Source organism: Ischnura elegans, chromosome 9, assembly GCF_921293095.1.
Source record: "Ischnura elegans chromosome 9, ioIscEleg1.1, whole genome shotgun sequence".
NCBI lineage: Eukaryota > Metazoa > Arthropoda > Insecta > Odonata > Coenagrionidae > Ischnura > Ischnura elegans.
Genome location: NC_060254.1, coordinates 17873036 through 17890630, shown reverse-complemented (window position 1 = coordinate 17890630; position 17595 = coordinate 17873036). Strand labels below are relative to the sequence as shown.

Below are 17595 nucleotides of genomic sequence, written 5' to 3'. Positions count from 1 at the left end.
CGCCGGCGCCGGCTCAAAAACTTAGCAACGTATCGTTTGACCGGTAAAAATCCGGCGTGTGTGCAAGCATCGCTTCGCCGGTAAAATATCGGCCAATATTTTACCGGCCGTCCAAAATCGGTGTGTGTGCAAGGGGCCTAACGGAACTACACTCGGCTCTCCATCAGCTAATGCCTCTGCCGTTTTTTTCCTTTCCGAGACTCCACAGGAAAATATCAAGTTACAGGGGAACAATGGAAACGTGTTTCATCCCTACCCCATTCCACCAACTGACCTTTTTCGGTCTACCAGGTTCAATTCCCCGAGTTTCTGGAGGTCAAATGCTACGTGAGTCACCTTCTGAGCTCGAAGATATCTCGATATCTTTCAGCAATTGTATGACGCGCACGAGGTTCTAAAAAGAATTAGACCTAATGCGACGTATATCTTACAGCATTTAAGTTTTTTGAGCTCTAATTGATTGACACAAAGATTTATAGCTAAAATAAGGCTATTAATATTCAACATAGTCCAAACAGCACAATTTCGGAAGAAACAAGCGTAGCATAAGCGCATTCAAACAAGACGAGACGGACTGGAAACTCAGGCAACGCAAACTGCGTATATCACATTGCTGCGCCTTCGCCCCTTCGCTTTAAAGGCAACGACGTCACATACAAGATCGGACGTGTTCTTCCCTTTCTCCTTCGCTCGTAGCTTTAAATACGGAGGGGAGGGAGCCCTCTTCCCCTCGACCTCTCCTTCAGCGCTCTTCACTTATAAGCATTTCCGATTTCTTCTATCCACTATTAAGTCCAACAATGAGCACACTCGTTCGAATTTTTTCAACCGCAGGTTTTGACACCAATATTACTATATGCAGTATAAATGCCGCGGGATGCCCACTCGCGGCAATAAATTTAGCGCGCGCTCCGGAGCGAATCACCCCGCGCGATCTTTTCAATGTTCACCTCTGGGGTACCGACGTGACGGCGCGATGCTTGCAAAAAATTCAAACAGGAGCATTTTAAAAATACGTCACTAAGGGAGAAACTCCCCTGCCTGCCGCTTGATTTTGACCCAGGGTTTCAGATGACTGAATCATGCTGAAAACCAAGGCCACTCAGTTCCCCTTGAACTTGCAACCGGTGAAGGGGAGGGGGGGAAGATAAGAAGTTTGTGTAAGAGGCGCACCCCCATTTTCGGCTGCAATATCTGGGAAAAAAGGTGCGCCTCTTACACGAGCTTATACGGTACTTCCAGGATGGGCGTGGTACACCCTCTGAGGGTCGCTAATCCAGGACCCTTTCCTCAACGAGCTCACCCTCGCTGGTCCGTGTCTTTGACCCTCGTGCAGGGTGCCTCCCTCCCAAAAAGTGACCACTCTGACTGCAATTTGAAAATCAACCAATCAATCCGATCTTAAAAAAATTATTGTTTTCATCGTACTCCTGCCAATCAAGTACGTCTTTGAACCGTGTTTCTGCGATGAAAAACAACGATTTTATTAACTTTGCTAAACATGTGGCTGCAGACCACCGGAAATTGGCCATTTTAGCAAAAAAAATTAGAAAAAAATTAAAATTAAAATTTTTTTTTATTAAGAATGGATTTTCACAAAGTAAAGCCAGAAACAATCAAGTTCATTTTAGCAAAGTTAATAAAATCGTTATTTCTCATCGCAGAAACACGGTTCAGAGACATACTTGATTGCCTGATTGGCAGGAGTGCGATGCAAACAATCATTTTTTGACGATCGCATTGATTGATAGATTTTCAAAATGCAGTCGGAGCAGTCACTTTTGGGGAGGGAGGGCTCCCGCTCGGAGGGTCGAAGAGAGGGGCCAGCGAAGGTGAGCTCATCAAGGAAAGGGTCCCAGATAAGGGACCCTTCGAAGTTCTTCGGCAAAAGTTCGCGGCAGGGAAGAAGAAAAAGTACGTTCACAGCAGCCTGCCGTGCGAACGTACCAGGTACGTTCACAGCAGTGAAAGGGTTAAAAAATAGAGAAGATTGGCTATTGACCAAATGTTTCAGCGGACGAGAATAAAAACCAGTGGTGCCCACTGACATACCTTGATGCAGTTCCTCTGAATATAGCTAATCATTTACTTATAAAAAATTCCGAATGGATTTTAAACCTAATGCCACTCTGAGAAGACAGCTTATAAGATGTAAGGATCTGATAAATCAATTAGACAGATGTGGAGAGTATGTATTCGTTGAAATGCAATGATGTCTACGTGGGGCAGACAGGAAGAAGCTTCAAAGTCAGGAAGAAAGAACATGTAAGTGCTTACCAAAATAACAAAGATGATAAAAGTAACTTTGCTGCAACACTTAATATGTAACTGCCATAGGAGTGATTTTAACACGTTGCGTACGATGGCAAGAATTCTCGTCATTTTTTCCCAAACGTTCCGGACGGATGACGAAGATTCTAGTCATTTAGGCGCGTCAACCTAAACAATTTCAAAGCGTACAATATGTATTCCTTAGTACGTTTTCAGTTGTTGTTTGTTATTCATAATGAATTGATGCATCATAACGTTTGATTGGATAAAGTTATATTCTAAAAATTAACTTTTTAACCATGTTTAAACCAAAGGCATTAAGCCCTAATAGGTACATATTTCCAATCTCGGCGTTCCTAGGAATTTAAATACCCCAGTACGCAACATGTTAAAATGAATATTTTAAAATTATCCAACAACTGCCGCAAATTAGATTCTAGAGAGCAGTTGGAAATCCTTAGTGTGTGAGAAAGTTTTTATGTTTTGCACACTGACTGCAGCATTTACCCAAAATTTTTCTTGTTCCCTGGATATCTTGCTCTTGGGCACTTTACCTCATCATAAGGATCGCTTAAGGGCTAAACTGTACCAGAGCAGCCCTTGTGGCAGGGGTTGCCTCCTGCAAAGGGGGTGTCTTCTGCCCTGGCTGGCAGCTAAAATCGTGAACTCCCACAGCCCAAGGGTTGAAAATTATTGAAAACCATGACAACGCTCTCATAAATGAATATCTTTACCCATTCTCATCCTCATCTAAATTCTTGTCTTCCTCTGTAAGGTAACTAGGTTACAACAATATGATAAATACATAATATTTTACACCAGATGATGATAATTACTCATTGAAGCCTGGGTTGCTTTATATAAAAAAAATGGTGGTATAAGTAAAAGTTTAATATCCAAGATACCTTATCATGGAATACCACACAGTTAAGTAAGTATGAGTTAGTGAATTTTGTACTGATTTCCTGGGGGTTCAATGAGGATCCAAAGAAAAGTGATTTTTGCAGCCTCAAATAATGGGTGCAGGCTTTTTATAAACACTGTGTCCCATCTTCTTAACAGCAGATGTGTCCATTCTCTTCTCTCTCTCGACGAGAAGTTCAATTTATACATGTTGCCCGCTCGTGTAAGCCAACAGTGCTTTGTGATCAGAGGAAGAGTCGTCTGACACATCTGAAAAAGTACTTGGCAGGTAAGTAAGGGAGCTGAATTGAATAGAGGCTTAAGCCAGTTATTGTCAACTCAGAGAAATTGTCCCGTATGTCATAAATGAAGCAATTTAGGCAGCAAAAGATTTGATATATTCATATACATATCAGCTCCTTTCTTGTCCATTTATTAAACCTCTCTTAGAACGTAACATTCAGTTCTGGAAATAAAACCAATGTAAGAATAAAATTCACTAAGGTAAGGTGGGGTAAGTGCGACCCCTAAATAGCATATATGAATTTTAAATAGCTTAGGAAAATTTTCTAGGCTTGCTAAAAACATGAGATTCAATGTATGGTATGTATGTGTATCTCTGAAAAAGATAATCAGATTAAAAATCCTCTCTCTGTAAAGTGGTAATTTTTATAAATTTTTTCTTACAATCTTGTCAAGGGATCGCACTTACCCAGTACATGGGGCAAGTGCGTCCCATGGCTGATGTGCAATATATTTCCACATTACGTGGCACATGGGGTAAGTTCGATTAGCCCAGACATTCACCTGTACATTGCTTTTTGAAGTACCAAATTATGATAAACCATTCTTGAGAAATCAACTTTTATCTTTATATCTTGGTAATGTAAGTAAATTGTTTTTCATTTTTTTGATAATTATGACACAATATGGAATTGTTGTTAAATGTGTTTTTTAATGATAGTAACAGTATTCAGCTGTTACACATTAATTCAAAAGTGTATTAAAAATAGCTTGTGTGCATAAAAGCTGAATAAATAATAATAAAAATGGTATAAATCCTGCACATGACAACAAATCTGAATACAAACTAGATTGTAATGAAGAAAGAATTGCTTCTCTAATGTAACTTACGTTATTAATATAAAAAAGCTAAATGAAGAAAAACTCATGGTCTTCCGCCAATGAATTGAACATTGAATATTTATTTGTGTATTTTAAGTTGTGCCCCGAGAAGGATAGGCAAAACGTTAACTTTCCTCGACGGCCGACAGAGGGCTTGGGTAATATTTTCACCACATGTTCCCTAGGTATTTCGCTGGAATCTTCATTCTGTGGATAGGTGAAACTTATTTCAGTACCAAAACAGAAAGAAAAGAAAGCAAACCACAGGATCACCTGATTCATTAATCTCCAGAATTTTCCCTACACATTGAGCAACTGACTTTTTGCTGCTGAATGTAGCCAGAATCCAATCTCCACTTTGAATGTTAGTCACTAAATTTGTTAAGCTTTTTTGACTCATGCTATCTTGTTTCAGGCATTAATACCATGTCATCTACATCCTCCTCGTCAGAAGATTTGATATCCAATGCCCTATCATAATCAATCAACAAACTTAAGTTATCTTTATCTAATAAACCTTCAAAATAAAAGTCGATGTGAGGAGGAGAATTAAAAGACCTAGTTTTATAAACCTCGGCGTTTTGCAACATTTATACAAGAAAGTTAACGCAAGAACTGCCAGACAGAAACTAAAAGTTTAACGCAAGATCTGTTAGACAGAAACTAAGAATTTAATCCATGCTACAACCTCATAGCCTGGAGTAAGTGCGACCTGGGTCGCACTTACCCCGGAAGGTAGGAATGAATGTTTATGACGGGGAAAGTGCGACCCCCATCTAAACTAAATATAATGACCCAAGTTCCAAAATTTAAAGTATAGCAAGAAAAACCAATCCATGAAGAAGAGAAAACAATACAAAGTTCTTATCTAACACCTCCGATGCATTGATTCTGAGGGAACTGCGGTGTAGCCTCTCCTTACAACCAACTAAGACTACGAGATGAACAGACGGGTATATTTCCTAAGCATTTGGAACTAGAACTTAAGGGAAAAGTATTACAAAGTCATTGGCTCTGGTTCCATTACAATGTATGGAGTATGGAATATGTTGCACGGCCGCCACCTGCTTCGAGAACGGAAATATGATCTTCCTTAAGGGAGGTCGCACTTACCCCACCTCACCTTAACTGATTCTTAACTGTGTGGTGTTCCATCATATGATTTGTTGGATATTTCACTTTTAATTAAACCAATAGTTTTTTACATGACGCGATCCAGGTTTGGATGAGTAATCATTATCTTCAGGCGTAAATTATGATGTTTTTATCTTATTATTGTTACCTAATGGAGGAAGTATATATATTTTAAAACAGACACCAGAATAGGGAAAAAGGATGGGTAAAGATATTCATTTAACAGACTGCTGTCCTGACCATCAATAATTTTTAAAATTTCCAACTGCTCTCAAGAGTCTAAAGAGAGTCATTCAAACTAAATTTCACAAATAAGATAAGAGAAAACAATGATAAAAATTATTGTGTATCCTGAGTAATTTGAAAGATAATTAACATCTTACAAACATTTAGGCATCTTCAAATTGGATCCAAACGTTTTAAGGTTAAGTTACATTCAATGGCAGATTGCACATTTGTACACCATTGAGTATCAATTTTCATCAATTACCATTTCTTCTTCATGGATGACTTTCAAATGTAAGTCATGTTTCATCCTTCTCTGACAATTTTGTGAATGTGGCAATGCCCTGTAATTTGGAAAAAGAAGCTATTTACTACTTTGAATTAAAAGTTTATATTTGTCAAAAGTGGTCGGAGGGAACTAAAATTGAATAGAAGGCTTGAATACGCAATGAATTAGAAGCTAATTTTATCATGCCTACTTAAATAGTAACTTGTTGAAGTTCATTACTTTTGCATCATTTCTACAATTAATTCCATTTAAAACTGGAATAAATGTTGCTTTTTGCCTTGATTTTAATACTTCAACTTATTCATTTTAACCAACACCAATTAGGATCAAAAGTATTATATTTCATCACAAATATAACTAGTAAATCAAGAGGCAATTGAAGGAATGGCAACCTTATTCTTTGTAGTTGGATATCTCCTCAAGTTTGAGAGGATGTCCAACAAGGGAATCAAGGCAAAAAACACTAGGGCTCTTTTCATACCATGATGTAGGGATGAAATGTACCAAGTTTTGCCAAAACACAAGTTGGTGGGTGCTATGGAGTGTTAAAAATGGCATGGAATGACCCAGCAATCTCTTATCCTTTTTTGTCTGATTTTTGAACAATTTTGTGTGGGCAAATAATAATTGACTGTCTTTCATGGACCATTGCAACATTCCTCTCTGAGATGTTCCTTTTACCTGTGAGCAGAGGGGCTACCAATATAAGTGGATTTAGGTCATTTTGTTATCTCATTACTTTCAATTGAGTCTCGATGTTGCACATGCAATACCTCACAGCAATAATGTGCCTTAGGCCTGAGATACGTAGGCAAGTGGCTTTTAGATATTCATCGATTATTTTTAAACTGTTGAAAGGAAAACTTTCTTGGAGACCCAACTTAAAAATTACCATCTTTTAAATCTTTCCAGGAATTCATCACTGGCCACTCTTTCTTTTCCATCAAGCTTCTCTTGCCGAAACAGCTGTCAAAAGCTTCACTGCCAACTGACAATAAGCTCTCACGTGGTTTTCATGAAGTTTGGACTGGCTCACTGAGCATGAATGAAAAGGAAGAATGTTACTCTGAGGCTCACATAGCATGCAGCAGCACACAGTAAGTAATATTCGAGATATGAAGTATTGCACCACCAAGTTGACTCCAGGCTTCTTACTGCTTGCCCTGGTACAATAGTTGGCCAACCTCAATGAAATGGGGCATTGTCCAAGAGAATGCAAGTAATAGATCAATAATCCAGAATGAAAATATAAGAAGAGAAAAGAAGCTGACACTGATAAGTGCCTGGAAGAAGCTCAAATGGATGAGGAGAGAGAGAATTGTATGTAAATTAGATATCCCTTTGTACTTTATTACTTTTATACACTGAACTGTAAAAGAACTCTTCAATAAAAGGATCTCTGTATGTCTGAGAAGTTGATTATTTGAATTCACAGCTATTCCTTACTGAAGAAGGAATGACTGAAACTATAATTGAACATTTTCCTTTAACTTATCTCAAACAGCTGCTCTGGGGACAACTTGCTGTCGTCTTAGATGGTAGCCTCCCCTCCTCACTACTTGCCTTGTAATGCAGCTGATAACTCATACTAATCAGTCATGATAGCTATCCATGCTCTCTAATTTTGTAATATGTCATGAATCCACTGGCATTGTGTACATATGGAAACAATGGTACACATGATGAGTCCTGTGAACAATTGCCACAGCAATAGACTTACGTGTGCTATTTCAGGATAAGTTATTTCCCTCTCGAGGACGAGGTTATTGTGGGCAATGGACATGTTGTTTTAGGTTCATGAATACATTACTTAAAATATTAACCATGATCATAAAAGGGTCTTCCAGAGAATATCAACCTGATGTAAAAATCCTTCATGGCTGTTGATCACTGTTTTTTGTCATTAATGCAAATGCATTCTGGCAAAAAAGCGCGAGGAAAAGAACCAATGGATTTGCATTCCATCTATCCTTACATGATCACATAATATGAAAATTTTCTTAGTGATAGCAACTAATAATGGCTGATGGGGGAATTGCCAGAATGTACTGGTTCCATATGATTGTTATTTCTGCCATGCAACTGGTGATAAGGGATAGAAACAATCCTGCATTGCCGCCATTTTAAAAGAACACTATAAATTTAAAATAAGATACAGGTTCACTTGGAGCAATAATGTATAACCAAATTCTTTATGAATAAACTGATTGGCACGGAATCCACGAAGAAGATACATTGCTACTAGAAACTCATTAATTTAGTTGATCGATTGCATTCTCATTAAAAAAATCCTCACGTTTCCATATCAGCAGCAGCCAAAGCAGTGAAAAAAGTAGTAACAGCCAAGGAAGGAACATTCTTGGCAGTTTTTTTTTAATATTCTAGCTGGAGAGTATCCCAGTTTAAATTGTCTGTAAATCAAACAGCGGTTGGTTGTTGTTCCACCACGCGCAAGTGTGCTCTAGCAAATGAAAACAGCACTTCAGATCAGGGGCACTTCCTCTCGATTTGCCCTTTGCCTCCCTCGTCGTACTCTTGGCTCGACACCCACATCTGCTGGAATGAGCCAACGGACGCAAGGATGGAGCCCCCAATCCAGGCACCAAAGCGCCGCTCAGCACACCCATTTGCACTCATCGTCTTGAGGCGCACAGATGCCGGCACCCGAGCTGATAGGTCCCGTCCCAGGCGATCGGGAAATCCCTGCAAGACAATTGACAGTGCAACTGAACTGAACACCACACTTCCATTCAACGCAATTGTTTTAGTTTAAGTTTTGGGCAATTTAAGTTTGAATTCTTTGGCAAAGTTTTAACAATTTATCTTTTATCTTCAGGGCTGTTATAAACCTAAAAATTTAGTTTATTTATTTATATATTACAAAACTATTGATGCTCGCAATTATTTATAGTATTGGTAAAATAAGTTTTCTAGCTTTTTGCAATGCTGTTTTTATGTAATTGGTGAATTACTAATTAGGTACTTGCTATTATTATCCATGATTTTTCAAATGAAATTCAAAGGTACAGTGAGTCCTCGTTCTACGTCACCCCGTTTAACGTCATTTCGCGATAACGTCACGAAAATTTTACGACCGTGATTCGTTTATCGTCCCTTCGCTTCGCGATAACGTCAGGTCTGGTCAGGTCTTTTAAATTTCGCGCGAGAAAAAAGGCGAAGCGGCGGGCGTTGCAGGTTGTTCGTTTTGTGGGCGGTAATACAGTCAGCCTAAACGAAGTGTAAAACGGTGTGTTTATTGTCAATTTCGATTACGTTTATAGCTAATTTTCTGCAAAATGAATTCTTAGGTAGGCGCGAAATGTTAAGTGCGTAAATGTCAAGTAAAGTTTTAGCAAATTTTACTTGACATAACCCAGTGAGAAATGGGTGGTGGAATCCACGTGGAATCCACGTTGAGTGGTGGATATTTGGTGGTGGTGGATATTGAGTGGTTGGACCCACGTGGAATCCACGTTGATTTCAAGTGGATTTGTGGTGATTATCATAAAATGTTAAACAGAATTTCTAATTTGTGAAACTTAACTCTCTGGTGACATTTCGTCATTTATCATCCTGAAACCACGCTAGTTATGTGAAAATGTATCGCACATTCTATTTTTATATAATTCGTGGAAAGGCAGCCATGAGAGCACATGAAAAATCGTAGACACATATATAGAAGGTTTAGATATAGAGTGGTTGAGGTTTTAATGGTTTTAGGACAGCACCTACTGCTGTTTTAATTTTTCCACCAAATTTCCACGTGGGTTCCACGTTGATTCCACGACCAAAAACACGTGGTATCCACGTTAATTCTCCACGTGGGTTCCACGTGGATTCCACCACCCATTTCTCACTGGGAACGGTTTTCTGGAACCTGAAAAGTGATTTCTAGGAATTTTTCCGTGTAGAACTCGGAGTATTTGTCGTCACTTTTTCACCGTGTTCTCAATAACCTTGGTTCCTGTAACTGCGACGATGTTTCAACGATGATGATGCCCAGGCGACGCTCGAACGGGTGACCACCATAGCGAAGCCGAAAAAACAAATGCGGGAAGATACAAAAATGGAGAAGGATGTACGTCGCTGATGGTATTGCCGTCGATGAAGACAGGGACTCGTATTTATGCCATAGTTTGGCATTCCCATCGTAAAAAATGGCCCAAATATGATACGCTAAAATTTTTTCACGTAGGAATTGTGAGGTCCAGGACCCGATATTCACTTTTTACATTGTTTCTTATGGGATAATGTGCTTCGATTAACGTCATTTCGTTTATCGTCACATTTTTCAGGAACGGTAAGTGACATTAAACGAGGACTCACTGTATATTTTTATAATACTGTAAAAATGTATGTCATAAAAAAAAGATAAAATTGTACGTTCAAATTTATTATGTATTATTTTTACATCTTATTTTAATGCTGCTTTAATGTTTGGTAGCTTAATAGCTCTGATGATGACAAATGAATTTGTTGAGAAGTTTGAAAACTAATCAAATCCTGTAAACTTTCAGATAAAATTCCAAACAGAGAACCTTATACATACTTAAAATGTGATGGAGTTGACATTCACCACTTGGTTCACAATCCTGGTCTGTGGATACTTAAATATCAACTGCATGGCTAGGGGATGCTGGCCTCCCCAATTCACAGCTTTTATTTATGAAAAAAGTCTGAGGTCTTTTTTCAATTTAGATTTTTGCACGACAGAAGATAGAGAATATTCTAAAATAACATGTGAATCAGCATTGATTTTATTGATGACAGTTCATAATATCTATCAAAGGTATGCAAGAATTATTAAATGCATATTATTAATGGAAAATTTTTAAATGGCCAAAAATATTTTATAAAACATTTTCTTAAAATAATATTATAAAACAACAAACAAATTCTTTAATAATTTTTCTGTTGACCTGATTTTCCTTGGTTCTTGGAACTGGTCAAGGGGAAATGACTAAATCAGGAATTATAATATATGTCTTGACTTCTCAACAGCAGTGATATGGAGTGGAAATATATATTTTTCAGTTGTAGCGATGAAAATTTAAAAAATATGAATTATGTATTTTCAGTATACAACCCTTATTTAGGCATTCAATTCATTAAATTGAAAAAACCAATTGATGGTACCAAGACAATACAGAGCAAATGAAGTCATTGCTACACACTTTCAAACATTTTTATGTCATAACCTGTTGCATAACCAGTCCAGGGAGTCTGGACCCTTCCCCCAAAATAAAAACACAATTATTTTCCTTCATAAAAGAAAACAAAATATTGAAAAATCATGAATTTACAAAATATGTCTTTAACAAATAAAGTTTTCAATTACGATAAGTGTTAAAATTAGTTTAAAACCCATTGCTTAATACATTCCCTGTTTTTCATAAATTTTTCCCCCTGGTTTTGGAGTCCTCTCCCCCCCCCCCCCCCCAAACAAAATTCCTGGCTACGCCACTGGTCACCAGCATCTTTTTCAAATAAATAACATCTAACATATCCTAATGACTTAACGGATTGAAGTTCATGGTATGAAATAAATATTAAGGATGAGAAACAACAACATAATAGCCAAGGTCACTATGAGCAATTGTCATATTTTTATTATGTCTGGAAAGAAACAGTGCGTCATTTTACTAGCTTTGTACTCAAACTGTGAAATTCATAGCAGTCAGAAAACAAGTTTACATTAGGAAAACACAATGTGATGGATGATTTGCATTTTCTTCAGTTATGTTGGAGTATCTTAGTCAGAAGGCATTACAGGAAAACAGTAAAATTTACCTAGACCTAAAAATGCCCGAGATGGATATGGTCTATTTTGGGTCCGCACATATTGTTTTACTTTATTTTTTATTTTTTGCCGGCCTCGGTAGCGGCGGGGTAACGTCCTCGCCTGCCAAACAAGGGGTCGTGCATTTGAGTCCTGCCTGTGTAGATTTCCCCTCTCCAGGGCATGGTTGTTTGTGTACATGCAACTGTTAAAAATTTGTTGAATACCCCGATATAATAATATGGTCAATGTGAGCTGTACTCGATGGTCCGAGAAAAAAATAAAATAACCACATGAGCTCAAGGTCTTGGAGTGAGAAGCAGTTTAAGTATTGGAGGGAAAAGTCAATACCCTATCATTAGATTCCCAGAGAATCTGACTTTTCAAATTACATACAGTGCAACCTCGATATAACGACACCCCACGGTGTACTAATAAACACTCGCTATAGCGAATTGTCGCTTTACCGGAGGTGGAGCAAATAGTAGCCAATATACCTGTTGCGAACAGATATACAGGAACAGGAGTGGTGCGGCGACAGATAAACATCTATCCGATAAACGTAAGCATAAATCCAGATGAAAGGCGATGTTTTTTTGCATCACTAAATTTCCTTACTCAAACAATGACTAACTATTCAAACAATTTATAAGCGCCGCACTGAATAAAAATCATGGAAAGCATTGTTTCGTCAATCGTTATGCCAATGCACAACCGACGAAGCCATTTTTCTATGCACTTAATTAGTTCATTTACGTGATCATTCTATTATTTTGGTATTTTCCACTGAAAATTCTAAAATTAATTGATAAAACAGTATCGCGGTTATTTAATGCCTCAAATGTTTCCATTGGTGTATGTTTATTGTTTCTGTACGTTATGCGGCAGTGAAGTGAAATAACGCATTACATTTGTTTCTACAGGCGAAAACGGTGGAAGGTTGTATAATGTTCCCGCCTTGGAAGACTTTTTCTATCAAATAATGTAATACCTACATAATCTACGGTAAAAAGTTTGCTAAGCTTGAAAAATGATGTGATTAAAATTTCCGTTGTTGAAAAAAAGTTTCTTTTTGAGTGTTACGCTCGCGACGTATTTGAAGTAATACACCGAGTTTACCACGGCACTGCAAACGAGAGTTAGTTGTTCTGCGAGTTCTTCCAGCGGCCACCAGGGGATGCTCGGCTACCCACGTGACAAAAGAGAGCGCCAGTACGACTCCGACCACTGACGCGAATAGTTCACCCTTGTAAATCCGCAACGGAGAATAAATACGCCCATCCGGGCAATTAACGCTGAGTATCATTGCGTACATCCTACATCATCGCTAAGGCGCACTACCTACCTTTAGAGGCATCATTGCAAGAAATACCTCATACTGCAAGGGTTTTGTCGAGGAGTTGTATGTAAAAGAGTTCCGTTTCGTCTATGTTATATGACGCGGGGAATACTTCTAAAGATACTTACGATCGGAGTCCTTTCTTCCACGACTTCGGGTTTACACCGCAGGCATGACCAGCAATTATGAGGGGAGATAACGCTTTGGTGCTTCGCATTAGTATAATCAACCTTCTGCACTCTTAAAATTCTCGATTCGCAATCTATCCCTGAAATGTTCCGCTTTAGGCTTGGGCGTAGCCCCTTTCTCAGAAGTTCCCGCAGATTGGAATGGGCAAAACCACCCGAACAAAGCTCCTTATAACTATTCATCGTCTGCATTCCTTGGGCGCTTCTGTGTTTTTGTTATTTTGCAGAGCGAATAGGAAGATAAATTAATTTCGACACTCTCATATTACTCCTTTATTTTTATTTTCTCACTTAGACGTGTTAGGTGTTTTTTTGGCCATGGTGACTGCCATCAAATGCTTTCTATTCACGCAACTCACGGACGTGCGGGTATGCTGCCGACTGCTTTCTGCTGTCCGTGGAACAAAAGAAGATGAAGCATTCGCGAATGCTAATGCCACAATATTTTCACCAAAATTAACTAATTATTTATCGAACGACAGATTACCACATAAATTTGAGACTGAGCACTCCATTAACTTCATATCTAACAGATCGCTAGAAATTACAGAGGTTAAGGAGTCTTGATGAAAGTCTTCCGGCGGTGAAACCCTCGCTATGGCGAGAGGCAGCACCAAAATGGTGTCGTAAAAACGAATTTTTTAACACTCTTATTATAGGGTCAATTGACGGTGCATCGGCTATCTCTCGTTATATCGGGAGTGTCGCTATAGCCCGTACTCGCTTTAACGAGGTTCCACTGTATTAGTGGATCTCATCATTAGTAATGAGACAGAACTGATATTATCGGGTGTGTGAGAAGAAACCTATGCCACACACCTTGGAAAGAAGCTCTAAAATATGGCTGATTATTTTCTGCCAATTTATAGGCAACAATGAAATATATTATTGAGCCACTTATCAGTCATGGGAGCAGCTTGGGATTTTGATTCCCAAAAAGAAGGCTACCTCATGTCATAAAAACTGTCAGACCTATACAAGGTGTCCTTTTTTGTTACCAGCAGTTGAAAAATGGTCTTTTTCATCAAAAATATTAGTTTTTAATGTGATTTTCATGGTGCAACTCATGGGTGGAGTTTTGGGGAAGGGGAGGCGAACTACTTCTCTGCTAGTAAAGCCCCCCATTTCACTGGGGGATATTCCTTAGCCTCTAAACCCCTGGCAGGATTGCTATTCCCCCAACATAAAACTCTAATGGTGCAACTATGCAATCAAGTACAGTAGATTCCGTTTAATGGGTCCACCGGTTACTTGGGGCAGATCTTGAAGAATAGAACCCAATAGATGAATATCCCAGAGCATTCTCTGCTTAATTGGGACAGCATGCCGCTTTATTGGGCCATGAGTCGGCGACAGAGACTCTATACTCATGACGAAATTAAATTTTTTTTGTTTTCAGAATACTATTTTTTAATATTTTCCTCCTTTGATTTACTCTTATTTTTCACAAATGTTCTTATTCTTGCCTTATTTTGAAAGCTCTTGTTGTTATATTATCCACAAGAGGATAAGGATTTTCTTTAATAGGACTTAGTAAAAGACACTCATTCATCGTCGCCCGAGGCCGTGAAAAATATTTTTAACAAAAATGTTATAATTCTTTAAAATGATAATAAATTAACTCAACTCGCTGATTTATTAATCAAATTAATATTTTAATAAACTTATGTGTTGCATTATAAACATTCTTTAGTCTTCTTTCTATCATTTTAACGCTTGTTTATGCCCATATTAAGGATAGTTCGCCTAATTGGGGCAGCCGCTTAATTGGGGCAAAAATCACAAGTCCCGATATGTCCCAATTAACCGGAATCTACTGTATAATGAAGGAAAATGTTCCTTTTGTATTCCCTCTTCTTACCTGAATGAATGAGTTGCCACCTGTGACAACGACTGATGCGTACAAAGCGGGACGTGCATCCACGTCGCACATGCCCACACTTGTGGTGGCAATGTGACCCACTCCGAGCATTGTGTTGCCAGCAGCGACTACACCAGGGTCAAACAATGCCTCTGGGATCCGGAACCTCTCGGCCCCAAAGTCTTGATGGTAGCCAGACGGGAACTCATAATGTGCTGCTGGCATGGCACTGGCTGTCTTCTCATCAAATGGAGTCTCTAGTACCTGCAGTTAAAAACTGATAAGCAACAGCAGCTAAAATAATAACCATGCACACGTGTTCCAAAATTAATATGTAACTTGCTGTTTCCAATAGCAGATATCGTAAGTTTTATTGTCATTTATTATTCTCTATAGTAGTTCAGTAAATCTCTCTGCCCTGTAAGTTCTGGTGCTATGTGTGAAAGACATCTGTTACCTTCTGTCAAGTTGACAACATTTTACATATGAATTACCCTAACCATATCAATCTCAAGTAAAAATAATTGTTATTCCTGTGAACTTCTACAGTGCTCTTCTCTGGATTTCCTCACTCAAGGCCAGAGACATATTTAAAATGCACAATAGAGTTGTTTCACTTATATGGCATGCACATTTTAAGTGCCATGCCACTTTAACTTTTTATATACTTTATATCTTGCCTCTTCCGTAAGTCTATCAATATGCTAAAATTACTTATATGTTTACCAGATTAATACTTAAAATCGAATATTTTCTTATCTGTCGTGAATTCATGCAGCTCAATATACATGCATAAACATTACTGTCTTGGTCTGTCCTATATTTTCATGCATAAACAACTCGCTGGACAAATAAAAGATCATTATCATTATTATTGGCGTTAATATATTTCTTGGGAAAGGGCTTTCTAACCTGAAGTACACTAGCTTGAAAATCCTGGACGACCCGCTTCACTTCATAGGAATGCCAACTAGTGGTTACTTCAGGTAAGTTCTTTCGTTTGGTCCACCTCGCCTTCTCGCGTTCCTTGACAACCTCCTTCGAGCCAACAAGATATGATGGCACAATCTCAATGTCGTTATCCTTAAATGAAAATACCTTATCAAGTCAAGGAGGGCTGTTAACACACAAACTGGTGATTACAAATGAATAATCTACTGTTTAAGTACCTGCAAATGCTGTTTACACTGCATACTGATATAATCTCCACCCAAAGGTGATTTGACAATGGCTTGAGTTAACACATAACCGTCTTGGACTGGAACTGCCGACGTGTGCGTTGCTCCGGAATCAACCACTAGTGCTGTGGCACGACCATTGGCAAATGCGGCCAGAACTGCGTTCTTGGCAAGGAAAAATGCAGGCACATTATATTTTTCGAACATAAGTTCAGTTAGCCGCTCACGCTTCGACCGAACGTTCCATGGCGCTTCCGACATTAGCACAGGGTGGTATTCTGATTCTGACTGAATGCACTTCGAATAAGTGTAATCCAAAACCTAAAAAAGAACAAAATACCGATACCTGAAAGTCATGGAAGAGAAATGCAATGGTACCGGAAAGGTGAAGGTAATATCTATTACGGCCATACCTTTTCAAATAAATCCCAATCTTCGATCATGCCATCTTTCATGTAACTTACGACTTCCATTCCTTTGCGGGGGACATGTAATGTTGTAGTGTCAATGTAGTACTTCTTGGCAGAATTCGTAGACGATGGATCTGGCTTTTTTTCGTCAACGTCCATTGAGTCTGACGACCTAATAGAAGTCGTAGGCGTGCCTGCTTCATCAACAACTCCAACAACAGCAGGTATTTCTGCCTTGGGAGAATCTTCCTGGGCATAGCCGACTCGTAAAGAATAATGCCCAACGTCAAAAACAAGGGCGCCAATTTCATCGCCTCCATAGAGCATTGATCCACTCATTATGACAGTGGATACGATTATGAGCTTTTTTCGACTCACAATTATACAGTTCTCTGATTGTATTCGGCTAAACTGTTTTTAGTGAAACGCCGGCACTGTTTACAAACTCTTTAACGCTCAAGAAGCCATTCAAGACAAATGACTGCAGTGTAAAATCAAGTATATCGAGATATCGACACGAGATGGCAGTCGGCTCTGCAAGTTCCGAGCACGAATGTTGTCCTAGAGGATCCTGCAGCCTGGAACTATAAGCCGTAACGCTCCGCGCATTAAAATAGCTTTACTTAAGTCGCCACTCGCGTCGCTGGCAGCAAAGGGATCCGCTATTATCAAAAGAAAAACGCTATTATCAGGGTTTTAAACCAAAATTAACATTCATGATTTTATATTTAATCAAATTCATAAGTTTTAAATGCTATTTCTAGTAAAAGAAAATACTATTCGCAAATACTGTAAATAAATGGACCGCTCTGCACTTACCGTCAGACTGCGGACATTTTGAAAATCTGAATGAAATGCGCCCAAAGTGGCCATTCGAATCAAGCTTTAATGAG

General features: G+C 38.7%; 1 protein-coding gene and 1 long non-coding RNA gene across 2 annotated transcripts; one reads left to right on the top strand and one right to left on the bottom strand.

Moving 5' to 3' along the window:
* Positions 1–2749: 2749 nt before the first annotated feature.
* Positions 2750–8267, top strand: LOC124165451. The gene is made up of 3 exons (XR_006866231.1): positions 2750–3202; positions 3334–3463; positions 6860–8267. It is a non-coding gene; the product is annotated as an uncharacterized LOC124165451 (long non-coding RNA).
* On the bottom strand, positions 8107–17205 carry LOC124165450 (actin-like protein 6B). The gene is made up of 5 exons (XM_046542879.1): positions 16706–17205; positions 16284–16613; positions 16027–16197; positions 15115–15378; positions 8107–8650 (listed from the first exon to the last, which is right to left on the bottom strand). Exons 1-5 carry the CDS (start codon positions 17039–17041, stop codon positions 8435–8437), a joined length of 1317 nt encoding a protein of 438 aa, XP_046398835.1. The 5' UTR covers positions 17042–17205; the 3' UTR covers positions 8107–8434.
* Positions 17206–17595: the final 390 nt, after the last annotated feature.

What these genes read in the sequence shown, in the direction of transcription:
- LOC124165450 (XM_046542879.1), bottom strand. Translation starts at nt 17,041, where the DNA reads ATGAGTGGATCAATGCTCTATGGAGGCGATGAAATTGGCGCCCTTGTT. An exon ending in TTCAAGCTAGTGTACTTCAG is followed by an intron (nt 15,379 to 16,026) that starts GTTAGAAAGCCC and finishes TTTTAACTGCAG; the next exon opens with GTACTAGAGACTCCATTTGA. An exon ending in GTGGCAACTCATTCATTCAG is followed by an intron (nt 8,651 to 15,114) that starts GTAAGAAGAGGG and finishes ATTGTCTTGCAG; the next exon opens with GGATTTCCCGATCGCCTGGG.